This window comes from Mandrillus leucophaeus, unplaced genomic scaffold (genome assembly GCF_000951045.1).
Source record: "Mandrillus leucophaeus isolate KB7577 unplaced genomic scaffold, Mleu.le_1.0 Scaffold397, whole genome shotgun sequence".
NCBI lineage: Eukaryota > Metazoa > Chordata > Mammalia > Primates > Cercopithecidae > Mandrillus > Mandrillus leucophaeus.
The window spans coordinates 2,160,244-2,186,188 of NW_012104220.1; the positions used below are offsets into that span (position 1 = coordinate 2,160,244).

At 42.9% G+C, this 25,945-nt stretch overlaps 1 protein-coding gene and 1 long non-coding RNA gene across 2 annotated transcripts in view; one reads left to right on the forward strand and one right to left on the reverse strand.

Moving 5' to 3' along the window:
* Window positions 1-452: 452 nt before the first annotated feature.
* LOC105547785 overlaps window positions 453-25,945 on the reverse strand; it is a 36,423-nt gene continuing 10,930 nt past the window's right edge. Inside the window, exons 3-4 of the long non-coding RNA XR_001007274.1 lie at window positions 2,245-2,362; window positions 453-798 (exon numbers count right to left, since the gene is read on the reverse strand). This is a non-coding gene — a long non-coding RNA (uncharacterized LOC105547785). The remainder of the gene's footprint in view (window positions 799-2,244; window positions 2,363-25,945) is intronic.
* On the forward strand, window positions 14,068-14,587 carry LOC105547784 (60S ribosomal protein L32). Its single transcript, XM_011991489.1, has one exon. The coding sequence runs from the start codon at window positions 14,124-14,126 to the stop codon at window positions 14,529-14,531; it is 408 nt and encodes a 135-aa protein (XP_011846879.1). The 5' UTR covers window positions 14,068-14,123; the 3' UTR covers window positions 14,532-14,587.

A 25,945-nucleotide genomic window follows, 5' to 3' on the forward strand; every position in this document is an offset into this window, starting at 1 on the left:
GGCTGAGGCAGGAGAATCGCTTGAACCGGGGAGGCAGAGGTTGCAGTGAGCCTAGATTGCGCCACTGCACTCCAGTCTGGGCAACGGAGCGAGACTCCATCTCAAGCAAATCAATAAATAAAATAAATGTTATTTTCAATACTTCAGGTATGTTTGTTCTACTCTTAAGGGGAAAAAAACAACCTATGCAAACTAAAATTCAGTAACCCAGTAATTCATCAAGTTTCTCTGTCATCTGAAAGGCACTATAGCAGAGTGGCTTAATACCTGTACCCTGGGGTCAGGCTGCCTGGGTTCAAATTCTGTCTTGCTTCTCACCTGGGCAGGCCACTGCACTCTACTGTGCCTCAGTTGTTTCATTTGTAAGGTGAGGATTATAGTTGTAACGTCTTTATAGGGTTGTTTTGAAGATGAAGTGAGTTAATAGATGTAAAGCACATAGTAACACTCAGTAAACACTCAATAAAAAGCTTTATTAACCTAAATATGTTTCTTCATAGCCCTTGTAAAACCCTAGCCACTCTTTCCCAGTAAAGCATTTTCAAAAAGTACCATTGATCCGGGGTTATCTCTGTGTTCTTCTCCTGGAGGATCCTGAGTGCGGGCTGTGTCGACATCACGTCATTAATGTCTTCTGCTCCCTGCACTGCGGTCAAAGGCTTTTCAACATGGCCTTGGATCCCCTGGGTTTGCTGCAGTTCAGTGCACCTCGAAGCATGATAACAGGAACTGAAGTGGCAGAAACTGAAAGCAAAATAAAATTCAGCCAGGAAGCACTTAGTTATTTTTCCCTTTGCTCTGCATGGGGGAAAAAAGAGGAGGAGATAAATCGAAAACCTATGAAGTCCAGCATGTATTTCAGGGTTGTTTTAATTTTCTAAATATAAGTACAATCTTCATTCCTCCCTTCAGCAAATATCTATTGAGTGTTTACTGTGGTGTGCCCTGATTCCCCATAGACATCTGGTGGCCATCTATCTAGGATTTTCTAGAACAATCCTAACTTTAAATGTCTTTGGTGTCTTTTCATGAAAATACATTTAAAAGGCAGTGGAAAAAAGCCTTTCTCAGGCCCCATGGCCAGAGTTTTGTTTCATATTTACTTTCAGCTGTTTCTGCTTGCCCCAAGGTCAGGAGCCGCCCAGTAAAAAAAAAAAAAAAAAAAAAAAATTCTCCGAGTCCTGAAGGGCTGCAGGAGCCAGGACAGGGAAATTACTAGCTGATATTCTGTGTTTCTCCTCTGGAGGAAGAGTTTTAATGGTTAAAATTTTCATCTGTAACCGTGGTTGTTTCTTTGGGGCTGGCAATACTGAAAACTAACTTTTTGTATTATACATTCTTATAATGTTTGGTTTTTTTACAGTTTTTAATGCGATGCATTACTGTGATAAGCAGAAAATAGAAGTTTTTAAAACCACTCACTTAAATAAAATAGACATTCTCTTTTTTAGCAACCCAATAATAAGGGGTAGTGAAAAACGATATGCTCCCTGAGGACAGGGACCGTCTGCTTTTCTCATCTTAGCATTCCCACAGAGGAGCACTGAATAAATATCCATCAAAGCAATGAACAAAGGCCTCCTTCATATGCCTTAAACCGTCTTTACTTTCTGGAAAGGAACATGGTAGGTCACCTTAACCATGCCAAAAAAACATATACTTTATATAAGTCCAGATTTACACACAAAGTATTATTTACTTGATGAAGGGATTTACCAGATTCCTTTCTACAGCAAAATCTCCTCAATCGATTTGAAGTGTGACTTGATTTGCTTCATTTTTCTTATGAGATAGTGGAATAAACGAAGAGAACTTCGGTAAGCCAAGAGCCCGGAGTGTGAACCCTGCCTCAGCCTCCAGATTAACTGGGATCACAGGCATGCGCCACCATGCCTACCTCTGACCTATCGCGTGTCCTTGGGCAGGTTTTTGGTTTGCTTGTTTTTTACCTCTCTGTGTCTTAGTTATCTCCACTCTAAAATGAGAATAATTGGAAGGGTTATAGGTACCATATTAAAGCCCCTGGGACAGTGCCAGGAGCATAGATATAAATGGCAGCTGATATTCTTATTGTTGTTTATTAAACCTTTTCAAAGCATCCAACGCATGAATTGAAGTGTAATTGCAGTGATAACCACAGGTCCCAAAATGTATCATGAAGGCTCAAACCTAATTGGTTTAAAAAAAAAAAAATCAAGCTTTTTATGCTTCATCCCAGGCAAGTGATTTAAATGCTTAACGCACATTGTTTCATGCTTGGAGTTCTGAGAGCACAAGGGCCTCCTTTACTTCCTTGTTTATGTGACAAGAGGGGAAATCTCACCCTTCTCCAGCCTTGCCAGGCTAACTTTTTGAGGTTCGGCTTGAAAAAAGAAGAGAAAATTAGCAGTTATATTTGGGAGCAAGGACTGGTGAGTTTGGTTACTGGGATTGAAGCCTAGCCTAGAGGAATTACTGAAGGTCGAACTCAACAAAAGCACCTAAACCTCATTCTAAACTTTTCAATCCAGGCCAGGCACAGTGGCTCACTCCCTTTGGGAGGCCGAGGCAGGTGGATACCTGAGGTCAGGAGTTTGAGACCACCATGGCCAACATGGTGAAATCCTGTCTCTACTAAAAAAAAAAAAAAAAAAAAGCAAAAATTAGCCGGGCGTGGTGGTGCATGCCTGTGATCCCAGTTACTCTGGAGGCTGAGGTAGGAGAATCGCTTGAGCCCGGGAGGCGGAGGTTGCAGTGAGCCAAGATGGCGCCACTGCACTCCAGCCTGGGTGAGAGAGTGAGACTCTGTCTAAAATAAATAAATAAACAAACAAACGTTTCAATCTGATAAATAAACCAAGAGCTGCACTGTATAGTGAAAGTAGGAAGTCTCAGGGTGCATTCGCGCCGGCACCTTGCTAAGATTTTTTGCAAGTTAACCAGTCAACAGGCTTCCTCCTCATGCCATGTCTGCCCTGGCCTCCTTCTAGAATCAGGGAGGGACTCTCAGGTAGTAGACCGGGCCCACAGTCCCCTGGGCTGCCGGACACTCCTACTCTCCCCAACAAATGAGAAGATCTCCCTGTCTCCTCTTGTCCCTGTCCCAGGTCCCCTCCGTAGTGATTATGTAATTCCATTACAATTCAGAGGAAAAAGGGATTTTTAAAAAGAAATCAGAGAGGCAGATTGGCCTTCAAGGTAAGGGATCTATAAAACCAGCCCCTTCTACCATCCATAGACTGTGTTCAGATATCCTAGACAAAGAAAGTCCAGGAGGAACACAGAGGGTTAAAGTTCCTCCTGGCCTTGGGCAGGTGCAGTGGCTCATGCCTGTAATCTCAACACTGAGGTGGGACGATTGCTTGAGCCTAGGAGTTTGAGACCAGCCTGAACAACATAGAGAGACCCAATGGGTACAAATAATTTTTAAAATTAGCTGGATGTGGTGGTGTGTGCCTGTGGTCCCAGCTACTCAGCAGGCGGAGGCAGGAGGATCGCCTAGCCCAGGAAGTCCAGGCTGCAGTAGGCGGTGACTGCACCACTGCACTCCAGCCTGGGCAACACAGTGACTCAAAAAATAAAAAAAATAAATAAAAGCAGAATAGCATTATTCTTTAAGCATATACACTCTCACACACACAAAGTTAGTGTACGTGGATATTATATCTTGAGTTTATTGAGATGTATGAGACCACAACTTGTGCTTTTTCGAGTTCTTTACAATTCCTGATGTAGTGCTATACAGCACTATACAGTAGATGCTCGATTGATATTTGTGAATAAATGCCTGTGAAATAAATAGTCCTGGCCAGGCGTAATCCCAGCACTTTGGGAGACTGAGGAGGCTGGATCATCTAAGGTAAGGAGTTTGAGACCAGCCCGACCAACATGGTGAAACCCTGTTTGTATTAAAAATACAAAAATTAGCCAGGTGTGGTAGTGGGCGCTTGTAATTCCAACTACTCGGAAGGCTGAGGCAGGAGAATCACTTGAACCTGGGAGGCGGAGGTTGCAGTGAGCTGAAATTGCCCCCTTGCACTCTAGCCTGGGCAGCAGAGCAAGACTCCATCTCAAAAAAAAAAAAAAAAAAGAAAAGAAAAGAAAAGAAATAAAGAGTTCTAGAGCGGTAAGGGTGGGCTTCATAAAGAGGGTAGAAAGCTACCTAGATTATTACAGGGCATTGACCAGAGTGCTGGTTGTAGCAAACTTTTTAGTTTTATTGTTAGAGCCAAGGAATAATACTAATTCCCCTCCACTTCTTATAAAACATGTCAAGGGGCAGGGGAGATGTAGCTTTTGAGTGCCCCTTTTTGCTGCCAAAGGTAAGAAAGTTAATTTTACTAGTTGTTCCCTAAGGTACTGGTTTATAGCCGTCCTCTTTTCAGTCCTATTGTTCTACCCTGCTTATAAACTTCATCATAAGAATCAAGACATGAGAGGCACAACAGTGAACACAACAGGAGTCAGACAACCTCTCTCTAAAGGGCACTCACTACAAGAATAACCCATCATTTATTTCTGTTGAAAATGGAAACGTGGGGCAGGCTCCTTGGTGGTAATCTTCACTGCCTGATTCTGATTCTAGGCAGAGACAGAAATAGTTTAATAAAACCCAGGTGACCATATCCTTTCCTATGCAGACATAATGGATTACACAATGTCATGATTATCCTCTGTTCTCCAGGACTTTTGCAAACAAGTCATTATATTTTGGTAGAAAGTTTGAGGTATTCAATATACCTTGAAAATAATGTCTTTACCAGGGTAGGAACAGCCTCTGAGTGAAGACAAAGGAGTGAGAAAAATGACATTTCTGCATGGGTTGGCTATCAGTCTCAACACATCTTGGTGTAAATAAAGGAAGTGTTAGCTGCTTGGGATGGTTAATTGGCTGGGCCACGGTGCCCAGAGAGCAGTGAAACATTAGTCTGGATGTTTTTGTGAGGGTGCTTTTGAATTAGATTAGTATTTAAATCCATCAACTTTGAGTAAAGCAGATTGCCCTCCATGGTGTGGGTCGGTCTCATCTAATCAGTGGAAGGGGTGAATAGAACAAAGGTCTCACCTCGCCTTAGCAAGAGGAAACTCTACTAGCACATGGTCTTTGGACTTGAACTGTACATCAGCTTTTCCTGGGTCTTCAGCCTGCTGACCTACCTTGCAGATTTTTGTTTGTTTGTTTGATTGTTGAGACAGAGTCTCACTCCGTCATCCAGGCTAAAGTCCAGTGGCATGATCATGGCTGCCTTGACCTCCTAGGATCAAGTGATCCTCCTGCCTCAGCCTCTCGAGTAGCTGGGATTACAGGCGCATGTCACCATGCCTGGCTGACTGCCTTGCAGATTTTGAACTTGCCAGCCTTCATAATTGTATGAGCCAATCCCTTACAAATAAATCTCAATGAATCTCTTTCCATACATATACATAACCTATTGGTCCTATCTGTCTGGAAAACCCTGACTAATACACTGCTGTAACAAATAATCCTCCACATTTCAGTGGTTGAACACAAAGAATTTATGTCTCTCTCAAAGAGCAGCCCAAAGCCAGAGTTCCCTGTTCAGGGGGAGTTTTTCCACCATGCGGTAATTCAGACACCCCCAGCTTCTTGCACTCATGATTCATTATCCTCCAGGCCCTCTGCATCCTCTATGTCCAGCCAGCAGAAAGGAAAGTAAGAATAGAGAAGGCAAATCTGTGTCTTAACCATGGTGGCCTGGATATGGCCTCCACCATTCCCACTCGCTTTCCTTTGCTGAGAATGAATCACATGACTCCATGGAGAGGAATGGTGGGGCTGGGGAAAACGGCCCTTGACTGCGGAGCCATTTCCCAACAACAACTTTCTACTGCGGAAAAGGGGGCAAGCATTTGGTAGCCACCAGTCTTCTTGGTGAACACTCGCTGTCTTATGTGTGTTTTTAAGAATTATTCCACCGCAACTCTTATCTCGTTTGCGTTTTCTCTGACAAGAGTCCCCATCCAATTTGTTTCCTTCTAACATGGCACAGAGCATATTCTGTGAATTTCCTGAGTGACTGGCCTCACATCATTAGACCTTTCACAGATTTAAAATCTAGCAAGGAAAATAAGGTTAACAAAAATAAAAAGGTTAAATAATAATAGAAGGCCAGCACAGTGGCTCAAATCTCTACTCACAGCAATTTAGGAGGCCAAAGTGGGAGGATTGCTTGAGCTCAGGAGTTCAAGACCAGACTGGGCAACAAAGTGAGACCCTGTCTCTACAAAACATTAGCCAGGTGTGGTGGTGCATATCTGGAACCCCAGCTATTCAGGTGGCTGAGACAAGAGGATGGCTTGAGCCAGGAGGTTGAGGCTGCAGTGAGTCAAGGTTGCGCCACTGCACTCCAGCCTGGGCAACAGAGACTCTGTCTCAAAAAACAAAACAAAACAGTAGAAGGCAGTTTATTATTACATGTGCAGAAAACAGGACAGATGATAAATACAATGTGTGTTCAGAAGAGGGAAAGTGGCCGGGCACCATGGCTCACGCCTGTAATCCCAGCACTTTGGGAGGCCAAGGTGGGCAGATCACTTGAGGTCAGGAGTTCAAGACCAGCCTGGCCAACATGTTGAAACCCTGTCTCTACTACAAATACAAAAATTAGCCAAGCATGATTGTGCACGCCTGTAGTCCCAGCTACTCAGGAGGCTGCGGCATGAGAATCACTTGAACCCAGGAGGCAGAGGTTGCAGTGAGCTGAGATCGCATCACTACACTCCAGCCTGGGCAACAAAGTGAGACTCCTCAAAAAAAAAAAAACAAGAAAGAGAGGTTCTGTAATCAGATGAAGTAAAGGTGTGCAGTTCACTAGAATCTTCATTTTGTGTGTGTGTGTGTTCTAGGTTTTCCCTTTTTCCAAAAAAGATTTTAAGTTCCTCATTAACCAGACAAATATTTGAGTATCTATTTGTTGGTTAGATTATCTCTTACTAATATCTTACTCGCATCTCCCTATATCACTTACGCTGGTACAGAGCATATAGTAACCACTGGACTCTCTCTAATTCTACTTTAGAAATATCTCATGTCCATTTCTCCATATGCATTCCCCATCCCTAGCCTATGAACAATGCCCTCTTCCTTCTTGCCTAGCCTACTGAAACGTACTCTCTACTGGACTTCCTATTTCTAATCTCTGACCTTTTTAACTCATATTCACAAATCACCAGAGTTATCCTAAAACACAGGTCAGATTGGGACAGACCTTGACAGAGAACAAATTCCATAGGCCTTCACATGCTAGCGTGCTAGTTTGTTTTATGCTCATAAATTCCTCCCATCCAAGTTTGTATGCTCCTTTGCAGTGTGACCTTGCTGTTTCTCCCTTGGAGGAGTGCAGTTCGTTTTTCCACCCCCTTGGATCTGGGCTGGACCTGTGACTTGTTTTGACAAATACAATGCAGCAGACATGACCTAAGCGTCCTGAAGCTTAGGCCTAACAAGCCTGGCAGCTTCTGCCTTTGTTCATTTGGAAAGCTGCCCTGAGACTCCAATGCAAGGAAGGCAGTCTGGCCTAGTGGAAGAGGAAAGGCCACATGGAGAAGAACTGAGGCTCTCTAGCCAGCAACCATTCCCCATCAACTGTCAGACGTGTGAGGGAGGGAGGCCCTCTTAGGCCTTCCAGCCCAGCTGTCACTAACTTATGCAGGCACATGAAGGAGCCCAGGGGAAACCAACGGAGGAATACCCAGGCAACCCATGGCATCATGAGAAATAATAAATCGTTGTTCTAAGCCTAAGTTTTAGGGTAGTTTTTTATTTTTATTTGTATTTATTTATTTATTTATTTATTTGAGACAGGGTCTCACTCTGTTGCCCAGGCTGGAGTGCAGTGGCATGATCTCGGCTCACTGCAACCTCCACCTCCCAGGCTAAAGCGATTCTCCTGCCTCAGCCTCCTGAGTAGCTGGGATTACAGGCGTGCGCCACTACCGCCCAGCTAATTTTTGTATTTTTGGGAGAGATGGGGTTTCACCATGTTGGCCAGGCTGGTTTCGAACTCCTGACCTCAAATGATCCACCCACCTCGGCCTCCTAAAGTGCTGGGATTACAGGCGTGAGCCACCACACCTGGCCTAGGGTAGTTTTTTATACAGCAATGGAGAACTGAAACAGGTAGACTCGATAGGATAGGTATGAAGGTGAGGGAGGAGATGTCTAGAATGACTCCTATAAACTGAGGTTTAAGGAAATAGGCATTGATTTTCAATCAGAATGTAAGCATTGAGAACATATGGGATATGCCAGTAGAGATATCCAGTAGGTAAGTGAATACATGGATCTGGGGCTGTCTGACTTGAGCCATCAGTTTCAGTAATTGGGAGTGGATTAAATCACCCAGGACCACCCAGTAAGTGAGAAGGGGCAGAAGTCAAAGGTCAGAAGACAAAACCTTGGGGAGCGCTAATATTTAAGACTGGGCAAAGGAAGGAAAGCCAGCAGCACAGGAGGCTGTTTTGCAACACAACTAAAAGTGGACAGACTATGTTTACGAGCTTTACTTTTGTTCTTTACTTTTCTCGGGCCAGTCAAAAAGGGAAAAAAAAAGCAGTGGAAGAAGCAAAGAAGATACCTGGGATAGTAACGTAAGGAAGTCCCAAGGACCTAATTAGTCATTTTTTGGATGCAAACAAGTCCTGCAAATGCAGCGGGCCGGTGCTTTCCAAGGCCCTGGGGAATCCTTAGCCAAGAAACATAGCAAACTATGCAGAAAAGGCAACTAACCAACCTTGCTATGCATACTCCTCTTTCACCAGGATAGAGAGCTGAGGGGGACCCAAACAAATTCAGAGCAAACTAGACAAACTAGCCACTCTAGTCAATAGCAGAAGAGACAGAGATATGTGCAGAGGCAGCCAAAGAAAGGCGCAAGTCAAAATATACCAGAGCACAGACAACACAGTGAGGACAGAAATAAAGATACACGGCGAGGCGTGCCTCTTGACTGTCCTATCTCTTCTTCACCTCCATATCTCTCTCAGACACATCAGTGTAGCTTTATGGACTCCTGTACTGTGGGAAGCTAGATGATTACATTTATATTTCAGGATATAAGTGTATAATTACACACTTATGCCAGAGTCAGAAACTCCCCATCCAAAAACCGTAACAGTTTAAATTAACAGAGCTGTTGATGCTGTTTACAATATGCAGGGAGAAAGAAAGAGAAAGAGAGAGCGGGGGAGAGAGAGGTGATCATTGCATATCCCCAAAAGAAACTCAGCTATCTTGGATCTAGTCCCCTAATTGTATAAGTTTTTGGAGATTTTTTGACACTAAGACTGCAGCATTGTTTACAACTCTCTGTCTCTTAACTGAGGATTCAATTTAACAGACATACCTAGCAGCCACGTGGTGCAAGGCTCTACAAGGCACACACAGATGTAGGCAGTAGTGTTCCGGTAAACCAGCACTCCACAGAAAGGGACTTGATTTAAAGCATTTGCTTGTTTTTGTGGCAAAAGTATTCCCACCGTGGCTGATTTCAAGCTACCAGTGGTTTAATAACTGAGGCTCATTAAAATCTTGAATATTTAGCATTCCTGGGTCTAACATTTAAGAATGAGGAAATCCGGCCAGGCATGGTGGCTCACGCCTGTAATCCCAGCACTTTGGTAAGTCAAGGCGGGCAGATCACGAGGTCAGGAGATCGAGACCATCCTGGCTAACAGTGAAACCCCATATCTACTAAAAATACAAAAAAATTAGCCGTGCGTGGTGGCAGGTGCCTGTAGTCCCAGCCCCTCGGGAGGCTGAGGCAGGAGAATGGTGTAAACCCAGGAGGCGGAGCTTGCAGTGAGCTGAGATTGCATCGCTGCACTTTACCCTGGGTGACAGAGCAAGATTCCGTCTCAAAAAAAAAAAAAAAAAAAAGGAAATCTGAGGTACCCAAGACAACAAGACAACAGCCAGCACCAACTGTCAACTCTGTGTGTGAAACCATGTTGGTCCTTCCAGCCCAGCTGGCCCTCAGCCAAAGTATGCCCAGGGAAAACCAGCACCACAATCTCCCAGCCAAATCAAAGAATCATGAGAAATGGTGGTTGTTGTTTTAAACTACTACATTTTGGGATGATTTGTTACATAGCAGTGGTTAACTGATACACACATAGTACAGATTGCCTGAGGGAGAGTCGGTTTCTAGAGAAGCAGGAGTCTTTTTTGGCCTTCTTCCCTGTTAAGGTCCCAGACCTAGTCACAAGCTATCTGAGAAATTTCCATCCTTCTGTTTGTTACATCAAGACTTCCTAGACACCTGGTACTAAGCACAACCACTGGCAGCTCTTATGCTCTTGCCCCTTTGAATGTGCTGCCAGTCCAACTTTTAATCAGACTGGGGGCTGAACAAAGGAAAGATCATATTTACAGGCAGTTGTTTTAGGAAATTTTGTTTTCTTGAAAATTAGGCTTGATGATTTCATCACATGAAAGGAATAGGAAACGCTGCAAGCGAGACTACCTAAGGCAGACAGAACATTTAGTAATGTCCTCCTCATCTGTTTCAGTATCCCGTCTGGATACTGACATTTCTTATCTGTCCCGCCATCAGAATTAGACTCCAAATGTCTCTAACTGATTTGTTAAATATTGACTTGACATAGTAGCAAGGAGCCAGAGTCCATTTTTTTCCCACGACACCCCATTCCTAAAGTGAGTATTTTGTGCAGGTAATACCCTCTCTTTCTGAACACTTTTTCAGAGCAAGCCCCAGTTGGACTCCTCTAGGGGATTTTCCTACTAAAGTTTTCAAAAGATCAGATCTGCCTCTTTGGCCTGTGTACCTTTGTCATGTGTGAAATACTGGTGATTTCAAAGTATCAGGGACCAGGGCAACAGCAACAAAAACTCTTCAAAAAATCCATTTCCTGGAGAAAAGCTAGAAAATAATTATTACAAAAGCCAAGACAGTGTTTTCTCCTGGGAGGAGAGAGAGGGCTAATGGGGGTGAGGTGCCATGAGGGAGAAGCCTTCAGGTCATGTTCTAATTCTTCCCCAGGTAGTAGGTCACATGCTATTTGGACTATAATAATATTTTTAAGCATCTGTGCAATTTTATGCTCTTTGTGACTGTAGGCTTTATTTCACAATAAGAAAAAATAACCAATTTAAAAGTCATGCATTCTGCATTCTGATTTCTTATTGTATGAGCTGGGAGCTTGTTAGAAATGAAGACTCTTGAGCTCCCCCGAAGGCCTACTGAACCTACTGATCCCCAAGTGGTTTGTCTGCACGTTAAAGACTGAGCAGCACTGACCAAGACTGAAAGACAAGTCACTAGTTCCAAGATATTGGAAAAGTCACATTATCCTTATGCCTATGTCACATCTGTAAAATGGGCATAATAATGCAGATCTGGCCTCCTTTCCAGGCTGCTTTGAAGAGGATGTGAGATCATACATATGAGAGTACTTTGAAAAAAAACAGTAAAGCGTCGTATACATTGGGTCTTACTATTACCTTGGGATAGCGTCCTGAAAGAATCAATTGCAAAGAAGAAATTTCTGCCTCTGGTTTCCTGGCAGCTTCGTGCTTCTCAATTCTGCTGTGTCAAAACTTGCTTTCCTCCCTGCCTTGAGGGTATTACCACTTTCACAACAGATGCAAGGTCAGCCATGCCCTTTGCAAGGTCTCTGGAGCAGATTACATCTTTCAAAGGGCACTGGAGTCCCCAATTTGACTTTCTGACAAATCAAATCCACATGTTTGACTAAGCCTGTTGTATGACAACAGCGTCTGGCCTCACCTGGGCTGAAGCTGAGCTCCAGCAGGAACCGGGAACACCAGGCAGGCATCAGATGCTTTCAATTTTTCATGGCTCTTGGCTTTATTTTATTTTAATGTTTTCGAAGTTTAAAAAAATTTATTTTATGTGCAGTGAGCTAGCAGTGATTTCTTTTGTTGAGCAGCTGTCTTGGATAATCCATTCAGGGAAGATCATTTAGTCCAACGTGATGAAGGCTATATCCCTTCCATTCTGATGGAAACACACGTGGTACATATTGAGGTTATATTCCCAGATCAAACCTGCTGGTTTGACCAGACACAGCAAGAGCAAGAACCTTGGCCAAATTTTCTAGGGTAGTTCCAACAGAGCTGCTGATGACACATCTCTGAAAATAGAGCAGTAATTCTGTGCTCTGCACATTGTAAGGACTCAAAAAAATTGTTGGTGATGAATATGTGCATTATTTCAAATACGACATTCAGTTTTCTCAATTTCAAAAGATACTAAAACAAACAAACAAAACAACCACAACAACAACAACAACAAAACAGGTCCAAATGGACAGGTAACTAAAGCACTTATCGGTGAGGCTTGCCTAGGTTTTCTTTCATTAGGGTCCTTCTACTGAGTTTCAGGAGTTGACATGATGTTGATATTTTCAGGATGCAGTACTTAAATGACAGACATTCAGATGTTGTGCTTCATTACTCATTCATCTCAACACATATTGGAAGGCCAGTCTGCACCAGGTTATATACCTGGTTGTATTTGTGTTCTGTCCATACAAAATGGGGAGATATGGGGTGTGTGTGTGTGTGTGTGTGTGTGTGTGTGTGTGTGTGAATGTGTAATGCTTTTGATGACCATATTTTTTTAAAAAAAGAAAGAAAATAAAGAAAAGAAAAGAAAGGGAAGGTGTATGGTGAAACTGTTGAGGACTTCCCCAGTGCCTGTTCTAGAGTTAGGCCCTCGTGGTAATCCCAGCACTACAAATTATTAGTTGTGAGATTTTGGGTAAGTTACTTAACTCATTCACCTGGATCTAAATGTTCTCATCTGTAAAACTGTGACAAAAACAGGACCCATTTACTGTAAATATTAGAAGTTTTAAACCATGTGCCTGGCATGTGATAAGGGCTCCATAAATGTTAATTTCATGATAAAGAAAGGGAGTAGACATCAGTTTTGGGGGAAAAGAACCCCATCATCAAACTTGTAAATGTCACTATCATGATTATTGACACTCTGTTGATGATGTTGTGCAGAAAATAATTAACCTAGCAGGCCCCAACTACTGCCCGTGAAAAGGCCGGCTTGCAAGGTTGGCCCTTGGCTGATGTCTGGGAGAGAACTGAGATTTTGCGAGGGTTCCCACCATTAACTGATAAGAGTGGTTCATTGTGCCAGACTGTTTGTGCAAACAATGTGGTCTGTGCTGAACACCTGCTTTCTTCTGGGAAGCCAGAATTTCCATATGTGCTGGCTTGGGGCTGCCTACATGACCAGGCTCCGTTAGAAACCCTGCCTAACGAGCTCCCTTGGTTGGCAACATTTCACACTTGTTTTCACATACAGAACTCGCGCTGGGGGGTTAATTTATCCTTTGTGATTTTACTGACAGAGGAGCCTTAGAAGCTTGTGCCTGGTTTTCCCCAGACTTCACCCCAGATGCCTTTTCTCTTTGCTGATTGTGCTTGTTATCTTTTTGCTGGAATAAATCATAGCCACGAGCGTTACATGATAGTAGGCTGAGTCCCGTAAGTCCTCTTCGTGACTCATTGAACCTGGGGATCGGCTGAACTAGTTATCTCTGAAGGAAATATGTTTGGGAAAGAGTGGTATCACAGCATCATCTAATTTAATGTAGGTAAACAAACATATCATTTTCAAAAACTGACTCAGAAACATAGGATCTGAAAACATATTCTTAAATGAGTAAAGGATAAAAACGCTCCAAGCAGCATTGTATCCTCAGTGACCCTTCTCTAAAATCATAAAAATGTTTAGAATCTTCAACACTGTAAAAATTATACACCGTAGGCGGGGCACGGTGGCTCACACCTGTAATCCCAGCACTTTGGGAGGCCAAGGTGGGCGGATCACCTGAGGTTGGGAGTTCGAGACCAGCCTGACCAACATGGAGAAACCCCGTCTCTACTAAAAATACAAAATTAGCCGGGCGTCGTGGCACCTGTAATCCCAGCTACTTGGGAGGCTGAGGCAGGAGAATCACTTGAACCTGGGAGGCAGATGTTGCAGTGAGCTGAGATTGCACCATTGCACTCCAGCCTAGACAACAAGAGTGAAATCCATCTCAAAAATAATAATAATAGCCCTTCTCTCTTCCTCGGCGCTGCCTACGGAGGTGGCAGCCATCGCCTCCTCGAAGGCATCATGGCTGCCCTCAGACCCCTTGTGAAGCCCAAGATCGTCAAAAAAAGAACCAAGAAGTTCATCCGGCACCAGTCAGACCGATATGTCAAAATTAAGCGTAACTGGCGGAAACCCAGAGGCATTGACAACAGGGTTCGTAGAAGATTCAAGGGCCAGATCTTGATGCCCAACATTGGTTATGGGAGCAACAAAAAAACAAAGCACATGCTGCCCAGTGGCTTCCGGAAGTTCCTGGTCCACAACGTCAAGGAGCTGGAAGTGCTGCTGATGTGCAACAAATCTTACTGTGCCGAGATTGCTCACAATGTTTCTTCCAAGAACCGCAAAGCCATCGTGGAAAGAGCTGCCCAGCTGGCCATCAGAGTCACCAACCCCAACGCCAGGCTGCGCAGTGAAGAAAATGAGTAGACAGCTCATGTGCACGTTTTCTGTTTAAATAAATGTAAAAACTGCCAAAAAAAAAATAATAATAATAATAATAATAAAATTATACACTGTAACGTATAGATGTATAGAGCAGGGGTGTCCAGTCTTTTGGCTTCCCTGGGCCACACTGGAAGAAGAATTGTCTTGGGCCACACATAAAATACACTAACACTAATGACAGAAGAGGAGCTGGGAAAAAAAAAAAGGCCCAAGCATAAATCTCATAATGTTTTATGAAAGTTTACAAATGTGTGTGGGGCCACATTCAAAGCCATCCTAGGCTGCATGCAGCCCACAGGCTGCGGGTTGGACAAGCTTGGTGTAAAGCAGAAGGCAGCAATGCGGTAATTTACAATTTTTAGGTCATTGTACAGTGAAAGCTCCCTGGCTCCCCCTCCTACTCCACACACCTCCCTTTCTACCCCATTCCCTCCCCAGTAGTCTTGATTTCCTTCCCGGTGTCTGTGAAGCTAATTTTGGCATTCAGTAACAAATTCTGTATGGCTTGAGAGTCAAATGTAAATGTATCACATATAGATGTTTCCAGACTATTCTTTCAGCATCAGTTTGAAATATACTCATTCAGCAAGAACTAACTGAATACCTTCTACATGCCAGGCTGACATGTAAAATTATTTGGTTTAACATGAACCCTGCAGTTTTTATTATGATACCACAGAATGCAGCTTAAAAGCCCTTGTTAGGCAAACCTCTCAAAACCCTGTGCTTTATTTTCTGTCAAAAATGATCAACAAAAGCGTGTGTTTGGGTAGTGTTGTGCCGGCCTTTGTATCAAATGAACTAGTCGAGCATTATCTTTTATCCCTTTGATAGAATGCAGATTTCCCACTAAAAAAGCAAATCTTTCATTTTAAAAAGTTGGTTTTTTTTTTTTTTTTTTTTTTTTTTTTTTTTTTTTTTTTTTTTTTTTGTTTTTTTTTTTTGAGACAGTCTTGCTCCTCTGTCATCCAGGCACAGTGGCACAATCTTGGCTCACTGCAACCCCCGCCTCCTGGGTTCAAGAAATTCTCCCTGCCTCAGTCTCCTGAGTAGCTGGGATTACAGGCGTGCACCACCATGCCTGGTAATTTTTGTATTTTTAGTAGAGATGGGGTTTTGCCATGTTGGCCAGGCTGGTCTTGAACTCCTGAGTTCAGGTGATCCACCTGCCTTGGCCTCCCAAAGTGCTGGGATTACAGGCATAAGCCACCACGCCCAGCCAAAAAGATTTAATAAAATGATACTTCTTTCCAGCTGGTTAAATTTAAAACACTGGGGAAAAAAAGTTTCATGGAAGACTGTTCTCCAAGTCTGGGCTAGAGCAGTTTCATTTGAGAGTGAGCTGATTGCACTGGTATTTAACTCACAGCCACAAGCATTTGTCCACAGAGGAGAGCAGCAGGCCCTTGTAGCCCTCCTGATTTGCCTGACAGTGCCATGAAGATTGCTGTTGTATTACTGCCGCTGGCCCTTCCCTCAGCGCTGACAGATTTCAGGGAAGAGCTGTGCCCAAACTGTTAGTATTTTCCTCTTCAGTTCTCAAATTAAGACATTCCTTGATCTCCTCATGACTCCACCTTCTCTGTTCTTTGAGGGAATTTGGAAGCCTACATTCTATAACTGGCAAAAAAAATGATGGAGACAGATAGCAAATGCATCCAGCTGCAAAAGGAAGCGATGCCTTAAGTCAAATCAGTATTTATTTACTGAGCATTGGTGCTACCTAAACCCTGGGTCAGAAATAAAAAAGTAAAATGTGACCCCCGCCCTCCAGGAGCAGATAATGAGTTTGTATTAGACAAGACGTTTTGGTATTAGGGAACAGAAGGCCACTTGGGCTGGCTTATGCAAAGCCAGGAATTTATTATACACAAGGGAAGGAAAGCTTCTGTGTCTTAATGAGGGATAGAACCCAAGAACTGGACGCCAACAGGAACCAGTGTTGCTGTCCTTGTCTCTTGGAGGCCTCAAGTCTCTCACAGCTGCTTTTATTCTGAGCCTCAACTTCGTGCTCACTTCCTGGAGATCAGTTTTATCTGTGGAGATGAGCAGAGGCTGCTTGTTGTACCTGTGATGTCACTCTTCCCCTTTTTCTCTGAAAAGAGAGTATTAGCTGAACACTTGGTCACTCAGCTGACAGATGCACTTCCAAGCTTCCCTTGCCAGTAATTGTAGGCATTTACTAGGCTCTAGCCAATGCGATATGGGCAGAAATGGTATGTACAACTTCCAGGTTACACTCTTAAATAGAAAGGAATGGGCGCCTCCTTTCCTCTTTTTCCCTCCTTGCTGCCTGGGTGTGAATAAGATGGCAGGAGTTGAAGTCATTGACTTTAACCTAGGAATAGAATTACAGGTGGAGAATGGCAGAGCGACAGGTGAAAGGAGCCTGGGTCCCCAACTCCATGGAGCTAATGTGATTATTAGCCCTGACCCAACTGCTTAGCCTCAGACTCTTATATAAAAAGGAAACAGATCTCGTCTGAGCTAGTATTATATCGGGTTTTTACTGAGGAAGCCAGAATCTGCAACCTAACTTATAAATCTGCTTTCTCTGTTTTTCTACATATAAGATGGCAAAGGACCACCCTATTTCTTCCAAATTTGTAAGACCTCAGTTGAAGGGACCAAACAAGAAATTCAACTTCAAATGCCCATGTAGGAGGATCGACTGTGACATCTTCAGACTTCTGATCAGCTAAACTTAGAGGGGAGGGTAAAAGAATATAAGCCTAGCTACGGGGGCTGCTGTGGGTGGGGGTAAAGCTGGGGGGTCATTTTCAGCAGAACGTCATCTACTTTATTGACCATGCTTCTATATTGAAACCCAACATTCTTAGAAGTATTTGTGTAATTATTTTAGAAAAAAATTATGCTTAATGTGTAAAAGCCAAGCCTATGCACTAAATGGAATAGAAAGTGAAAAGGAAATTTCAGAAATTGGAAGGGAAACTGACATCTCTCTGTCAATTAATAAAGTCTCCTGTGAGTGTGAAGGTAGACTGGCTGGCTAGGTGGTGACCTTGTTTTCCCTTACAGATCTTCCAAAGCTGCTTGGTCTGTCAAAGAAGATGGCAGTCACAAATAAAGAAGAAAGGCTCTCTAGTGTTCGGAGCTGTGTTTTCCTGCTAGATCCTCAAAACAGACATAATTAGTGTGTTTATATGAGATCTGTTTAGTAGCTAAGACAGCATTTGAGATAAAAGGAAGGTATCTTAGTCACCTTCCTGCTTTAACAAAATAACATAGACTGGGTGCTTATCAACAACAGAAGTTTATTTCTCACAGTTCTAGAGGCTGAAAATTCAAGCTTAGGATGGTTGGGTTCTGGTGAGGACCTTCTTCCTGGCTCTCAGACTGATGACTTCTTTTTGTATCCTCACAAGGTGTAGAGAAAGCAAGCTAGCTCTCTGGCCTCTTCTTATAAGGGCACTAATCCCATTCATTAATGAGGGCTCCATCCTCATGACCTAATAAGGTCCCACCTCCAAATACCACCATACTGGGGATTAGATTTCAACATATGAATTTCGGGAGGACACACAAATTTAGTCTGTCACATTCTGCCCATGGTCCTGAAAACTCATGTCCTTCTCAAATGTAAAATACTGTTGGTCATTCCATTTCAACAGCCCCCCAGCCCCACCACCAATTTTTAACTCATTCTGGCATCAACTCCAAAGTCTAAAGTCTGAAGTCTCGTTGAAGTACTATCTAAATCAGATATGGGTAAGACTCCACATACAATTCATCCTGAGGCAAATTTCCTCTCCAGCTGTGAACTTATAAAACCAAACAAGTTATGCACTTCCAAAATACAATGGTGGAACAATCATGGGGTAGATATTCTTATTCCAAAAGAGACAAATAGGGAAGAAGGAAAGGCTGACGGGTCCCAAATAATCCCAAATCTAGCAAGGCAAACTCCATGGGTTCTTAAGTCTCGATCTCTGCACTCTGCCCTCCAGGCCTGCTGGAGAAACAGTCCTGCCTTTGGGACCCTGTGTGGCAGTCTCACCTTCCACACCGACTGAGGTTGCAGTGCCTATCCTGTGGCTCTGACAGGCAGGGTCCTGCCCCCAGGGTCTTGCTGGGTTGGAGTCAAGCCTGCACAGCTTTGAGTGAGGATCCTCTGACCCGTTGAAAACAAGGTAACAACCTCATTTCAAAACTAAGGAGGCAGCCCTGATGATCTGTGAATAGCTTTCATGGTCATTCTTCCCTTGTCTTGGAGAAGAGTGCACATTTGCAGCTAAATAGCTTTAAGGTACTATCCTGTAAAATCCAAGACTTCTGACATCCTTCCTTCATTCCTTCCCTCTCCTTCCCCTTCAAGTTAAACCGTCAGTTTATCTCTGGGGAGCTGATTAAATTCATGGTTCACACCTAATCTCCTTATTGAATGGTTTCTTGGCCGCCCACCCTGAGTGTCCCCTTCCAAGCGTGCTTTTCATATTTTTTTGCAATACAGATAGTTTGAGAATTTTTCAGATAATTATGTTCTAGTTCCTTTTGCTTAAAAATTCCATCTTTAAGTCATTTCTCTCTTCTCATATTTTACTGTGAGCAGTTAGGAGGAACCAAGCCACTTCTTCAACATTTTGCTTAGATGTCTCTTCAGTGAAATATTCATTTTATCACTCACAAATTCAGTCTTCCACAAAACACTAGAACATGAAAACGATTCAGCCAAATTCTTTGCCATTTTATAATAAGGATCATCTTTTTGCCATTGTCTGATAATATGTTCCTCATTTCTATCTGAAACCTCATCAAAATGGCCCTTATCATTCTTATTTCTACCAACATTCTGTCCATGATTACTTATATATTCTCGAAGACAAAAGCTTCCTCGAGAGCTCTTCTCTTACTATTTTGAGCCTTCACCAGAATTGACTTTAAACATCCCATCATGACAATCTTAGCTTCTTCTAGCATGCACTTTGAAATTTCTAATTCCAAAGCTGCTTTGACATTTTTAGGTATTTGTTACAGGAGCACTCTACTTCTCAGTACCAATTTCTGTCTCAGTTAGCATGGACATCACTAACACATTACCACAGACTGAGAAGCTCATACAACAAACATTTAGTTCTCATAGTTCTGGAGGCTGGGCAGTCCAAGATCAAAGACTGGCAGATCCAGTGTCTGATGAAGGGTTTTTTTTCCTCGTTGCAGACTGCCAACTTCTTGTTGTATCCTCTTATGGAGTAACGAGGGCGGGCTAGCTCTCTTACCTCTTCTTATAAGGCACTAATCCCATTCACAGGGCACCATCTGCATGACCTAATCACGCCCCAAAGACCCCACTTCCCAATACTGTCACCTTCAGTATTAAATTTCAATGAGAATTTTGAGGGGACATAAACATTCAGACCATAACAGAAGGAATGTTAGACTGAAGACAGGCACTTCCGGGGTATTGGTGGGATAATTCCCAGTAAATGAAATAAGAGTGGTGAAGGATGCTTTTCTTGATGGGAGCAGGGTGTTCTTTGAGTTCATCCTTGTCTCTCTTCCTCTATTCTCCCTTGCAGCCAGCAATAAGCACTAGAGTGTAATAGTTAAGTGAATGGACTCTGGAGCCCCTCTGAGTAACCTGGGCAGGTCACGCTCTCTGGGCGACCTAGGCGACCTCTATTTTCATCTATAGAAGGGATGTAACATTACTCACCTCACAGGGTTATGTTAGCTTATAGGGAAATTTGTAAAAAGTGCTGAAAACGGTGCCTGCACAGAGTCATGCTCTCATAATTAATTAAGCCTCTAATAATGATTACTATTCTTTCTTTTTTTTTTTTTTTGAGACGGAGTCTCGCTCTGCCGCCCAGGCTGGAGTGCAGTGGCCGGATCTCAGCTCACTGCAAGCTCCGCCTCCCGGGTTCACGCCATTCTCCTGCCTCAGCCTCCCGAGTAGCTGGGACTACAGGCGCCCGCCACTGCGCCCGGCTAGTTTTTTTTTTTGTATTTTTTAGTAGAGACGGGGTTTCACCGTGTTAGCCAGGATGGTCTCGATCTCCTGACCTCGTGATCCGCCCGTCTCGGCCTCCCAAAGTGCTGGGATTACAGGCTTGAGCCACCGCGCCCGGCCTACTATTCTTTCATTAAGCAAATGTTTAGTGCCAGGGACGAGAGACCCAACTGAGTTAAGTAACATGCTCAAAGCTTCACTGCTAATAATTGGTGTTGCTGGGTTTGACACAAATGGGTCTGACTCTAAAAAATGGGCTCTGGGGAGAATTCTTATCAATGTCACCACACACCCTCCCTTTCTTCTTACTTTTCTTCTTTTATTACAGTCATCACAGTAATAAAAGAATTAGTCCTTAAATCTAAGAAGCATATACAGTCAATTGTAATACAGTGCATTACATTCTATTATATAGATTAAAAACTAAAAGTCACGGGAACCCAGAAGTATGTATTTACCCAGATGGAGTAGGAGGACAAAGAAGGTTTCTTGGAGAACATGACTGATGAGCTCAGTGAGAGACAGACAGATAAGACAGAAGGGGACCATAGAAAAAATGGTTTTCTGGATACAGCTGCTTTACTGAATTGCTAAAAGCAGGCCACTGACTAGAACACAGAATATGAGAGCCCTTTTTTCCAACCTAGTTGTCAGTGAGACATTCTATGTGAAGAGGACTTTGTACACTTAGATGTTTGGAGTTTATTCTGGAAGCACAGGTGTGTTCCGTAATAGAAAGGCAAGGCTGGTTGTGCAGCTGTCTTTGGGCACATGTGGTTCTGCATGTGGTTCTGGTTAAGTAAAAGACCTAAGAACAATCATTTTGACTTTTTCTGAATTAGTTCAGATAATAAAACTCAAGCAGAGAAAACCATGACTTTCAAGGCATGATCTTTGTCTGTCTCGCTGCTGTCTCCTCAGAGTCTAGAACAGAACCTGGCACAGAGTAGACACTCAGTAGATATTTGCTGAATGACTAAATTGGATAAAAAGATGTGTGCATTTTAAGAGCAGCACTTGGCAAACTTTGTTCATCCTTCATGGGCTGATGCGGACTAGAACTGTATTTTTGGCTTACACCAGAAGGAGCCAACAAGTTATTAAGTTATATATTAACCAGTCTTTTGGATGGTTGTATAAATGACTCAGCAGTCCTCAGGAGGTAACATTGTAACCTTAACTTATAAATAAGTGGACACCTGCTTTGTATTGAGAACTCAGCTAGGCACCAGTAAGGAACAGATATAAAATATAATCCCTATCCCATGGATTTAAGATACTATGCAACCAGGTGTGGTGACTCATACCTGTAAACCCAGCACTTTGGGAGGTCGAGGCAAAATGATCACTTGGGACCAGGAGTTAGTAATATCTTGAGACCCTGCCTCTACAAAAATAGAGAGACCTCATCTTTATTAAAAAAAAAAAAAAAAATTGTCAAGCACGGTGGCTCACGCCTGTAATCCCACCACTTTGGGAGGCTGAGGTGGGAAGATCACAAGGTCAGGAGTTTGAGACCAGCTTGGCCAACATAATAAAACCCCTTCTCTACTAAAAATACAAAAATTAGTCAGGCATGGTGCATGCACCTGTAGTCCCAGCTACTCAGGAGGCTGAGGCAGGAGAATCGCTTGAACTTGGCAGGTGGAGGTTGCAGTGAGCTGAGATTGCACCACTGCTCTCCAGCCTGGGTGACAGCAAGACTCTGTCTCAAAAAACAAACAAACAAACAAACAAAAAACCAAAAAAACATGAAAAAAAAAAGAAATTAGCTGGGCATGGTGGTACATGCCTATAGTCCCAGTTACTCGAGAGGCTGAGGAAGGAGGATTGCTAGAGCCCAGAAGTTTGGTTACAGTGAGCTCTGATTGAGTCACTACACCCCAGCCTGAGTAACAGAGCAAGACCCTGTCTCTGAAAAAGAAGAAAAAAAATGGTGTAAGGCCAGATGCAGTAGCTCATGCCTGTAATCCCAGCACATTGGGAGACCAAGGCAAGTGGATTGCCTGAGCTCAGGAGTTTGAGACCAGCCTGGGCAACATAGTGAAACCTCATCTCTACCAAAAATACAAAAAATTAGCCAGGTGTGGTGGCACACACCTGTGATCCCAGCTACTTGGGAGGCTGAGGTGGTAGAATCACTTGAGCCTGGGAGGCAGAGGTTGTAGTGAGCTGAGATTGTGCCAAAGCACTCCAACTTGAGTGACGGAGTGAGACCACATTTCAAAAAAAAAAGAAAAGAAGATGTAAAGATGGGAATAGCACCCATGAAAAAAGAGTGGTCATTACCAAAGTTAATCATGTGATAGTAACTAATGGTGGTTTAACTCATACGTGCCAAGATAAGAATACACAAATAACTGGGATATAAGATAAATAACTGAGAGTTAGAGTTAGTGCTATGGTTTGAATGTATCCCCCAAATTTCATGTTGGAAATTTAATTCCCAAATGTATATGTTGATGAAGGTAGGGGCCTTTGGGAGGTAATTTGGATTAAAGTTATCAGGGTGTGGCCTCTATGATGGGACTAGTGGTTTTATAAGAAGAGGAAGAGAGATGTGAGCCGACATGCATATTCTTGCTCTCTTGCCATGTGATGCCCTCTGCCATGTTATGATACAGCAAAAAGATTCTCACCAGATGCCAGCACCATGCTCTTGGACTTCTCAGCCTCTAGAACCATGAGCTAACTAAAGTTAGTCTTTCTCTTTTTTTGGAGACAGTGTCTCACTTCATCACCCAGGCTGGAGAGTGCAGTGGCGTGATCTCACCTCACTGCAACCTCTGCCTTCTGGGTTCAAGTAATTCTTGTGCCTCAGCCTCCCGAGTAGCTGGGATTCCAGGTGTGTGCCACCACACCTGGCTACTTATTTTTGTATTGTTAATGGAGACAGGGTTTCACTCTGTTGGCCAGACTGATCTCGAACTCCTGATCTCAAGTGATCTGCCTGCCTCGCCCTCCCAAAGTCCTGGGATTACAGGCATGAGCCACTGTGCCCGGTGGTAAACTTCATCTTTCTGTTGCTATAACAGAATACCACAGACTGGATAAATTATGAAGAAAATACGTTTAGTTAGCTCACAGTTTTTTTTAAAGTAAGTTTAATTTCACCTTGGGAACATATATTTAGAAATAATAACATATTATCATTTAAATCCCACACAACCTTATTTTACAAATGAAACAGCTGAAGCTTACAAAGATCATATAAATAATCTACCTGAGGTCCACAGCAGACAAACTCAAGGCTGTTTTCTTAACTCCTACCCTGTACTGCCTACTTTATTTCAAAACTTTCATTAAGAATATGTTCCAGAGGACATGATGTCAGAGGGAAACAAATCATATGTACAACTGGCCCATGAACAACATGGGGATTTGGAGTGTGAATCCCCTATGCAGTTGAAAATCCATGCATCACTTTGGACTCCCCAAAACCTTAACTACTAATAGCCTTAGTGTTGACCTGAAGTTCTTACCAATGAAGTGGGAGTGGATCATGACAAAGGTCTTCATCATCTTCACATTGAGTAGGTTGGGAAGGTGGAAGGAGGGGAGTTGGTGTTACTGTCTCAGGAGTGGCAGAGGCAGAAGCAAATCCACATGTGTAAGTGGATGCATGCAGTTAAAAAAATCCATGTTGTTCAAGAATCAACTGTATCTATAAAACCATTATACTTTCTGAAAATAATTAAGTAGCTAGGTTTCTTGAAGTTTTTTTTTTTTTTCCTGTTTCTTTTTTTCCTTGTCTTAGTCCATTTATGCTACAATAACAAAATATCTGAGACTGGGTAATTTATAAACAACAGGAATTTATTTCTCACAGTTCTGGAGGCTGGGACTCCAAAATCAAGTTGCCAGTGGGCTCAGTATCTATCTGGTGAAGTCTGTTCTCTGCTTCCAAGAGGGCAGCTTGTTGCTGTGTTCTCACATGACAGAAAAGCAGAAGAGCAAAAGGGGCTGAACTCTGTGTGAAGCCACTTTTGTAAGGACCTTAATCCTGTTCATGAGAGAGAAGCCTTCATGACCTAATCACCTCCTAAAGACCCCCACCTCTTAACACTATTGCATTGGAGATTAAGTTTCAACATGAATTTTGGAGGACACATTCAGACCACAGAATTTCTGCTAAGACAACAGTAAAACCAGGCAATTCAAAGGAAAATTTTAACAGCTGAAACTGATTTTTTTTTTTTTTTTTTGGCATTTGGAATAATGCCTATAAATCACACCCATATCCTCTTCAAGCTGAGAACTGAAAGCAAAAATTGCTCAAATCAGTTTACAAAGAAGTTTCTTTAAAAATCTTTTGGAAAGAAAAAAAGACTTTTAGGTGAGGCTAAAATAGATACATTTTTAAATTTGTGATCATGATCCAAACTATTTAAAATACAAAGTTGGAGAAAGAAATGGAAACTAGTATAGTGGCCAATTCTAAATACACAAAAAAGAATGGAAAAATTCTTTCCTATTATGTTGACCACATTCCTTCTCTGAATCATAAAGCTCTCAGTTGAACAAGTATTATAATCAGTGTTTATTTATCTAAAATGGTTAGAAAATGTGCCCATCTATGTAATTTTATTTTTCAGGTGAATTATTAGATGCACCATTCAAGAATTTCTATTTCTAAATCACCTCAATACTGAACTAATCTGGTCTTATTTTAACCTTCAATTCAGAAAATAAAGACAGATGGGGTTTTCAGGATCACAGATCCTCATTGTTCCTCCTTTCAGGCCAAAATCCTCATAGCCCTCAAAACCCTGCTTCATCTGGTCTCTGCCTACCCTTCCCACTTCATCCTTCTCCTACTTGCTCAATGCCCCCAGCCACTTCTGTTTCTTTCTCTGTTTCAACCTCATTCTCTCAATACATTTGCCCTGATGACGCCCTCTGCCAGCAGTGCATTTCTCCCTTATCCTCTCAACATTCACATCTCTGCTTGAACATCACCTCCTCCCCAGACACCCTCTCTCAAGCAGCACACACACTCCCCAGCATAGTATCCATTCACTGTCTTCACAGTGCTCTTGACTCCCCGAAATAGTCTTCCTTATGCTATTGCTTGACTATGGCCTGTAACCCACCCCTTACTAGACCAAAAGCTCCTAAGGAAGGATTTTTTTTTTTTTTTTTTTTTTTTTTATGCAGTTTCACTCTTGTTGTCCAGGCTGGAGTGCAATGGCATGATCTCGGCTCACAGCAACCTCCACCTTCCAGATTCAAGTGATTCTCCTGCCTCAGCCTCCCGAGTAGCTGGAATTACAGACATGCACCACCACGCCCAGCTAATTTTTTGTATTTTTAGTAGAGACGGGGTTTCTTCATGTTGGTCAGGCTGATCTCGAACACCTGACCTCAGGTGGTCTGCCCACCTCGGCCTTCCAAAGTGCTGGGATTACAGGTGTGAGCCACCACA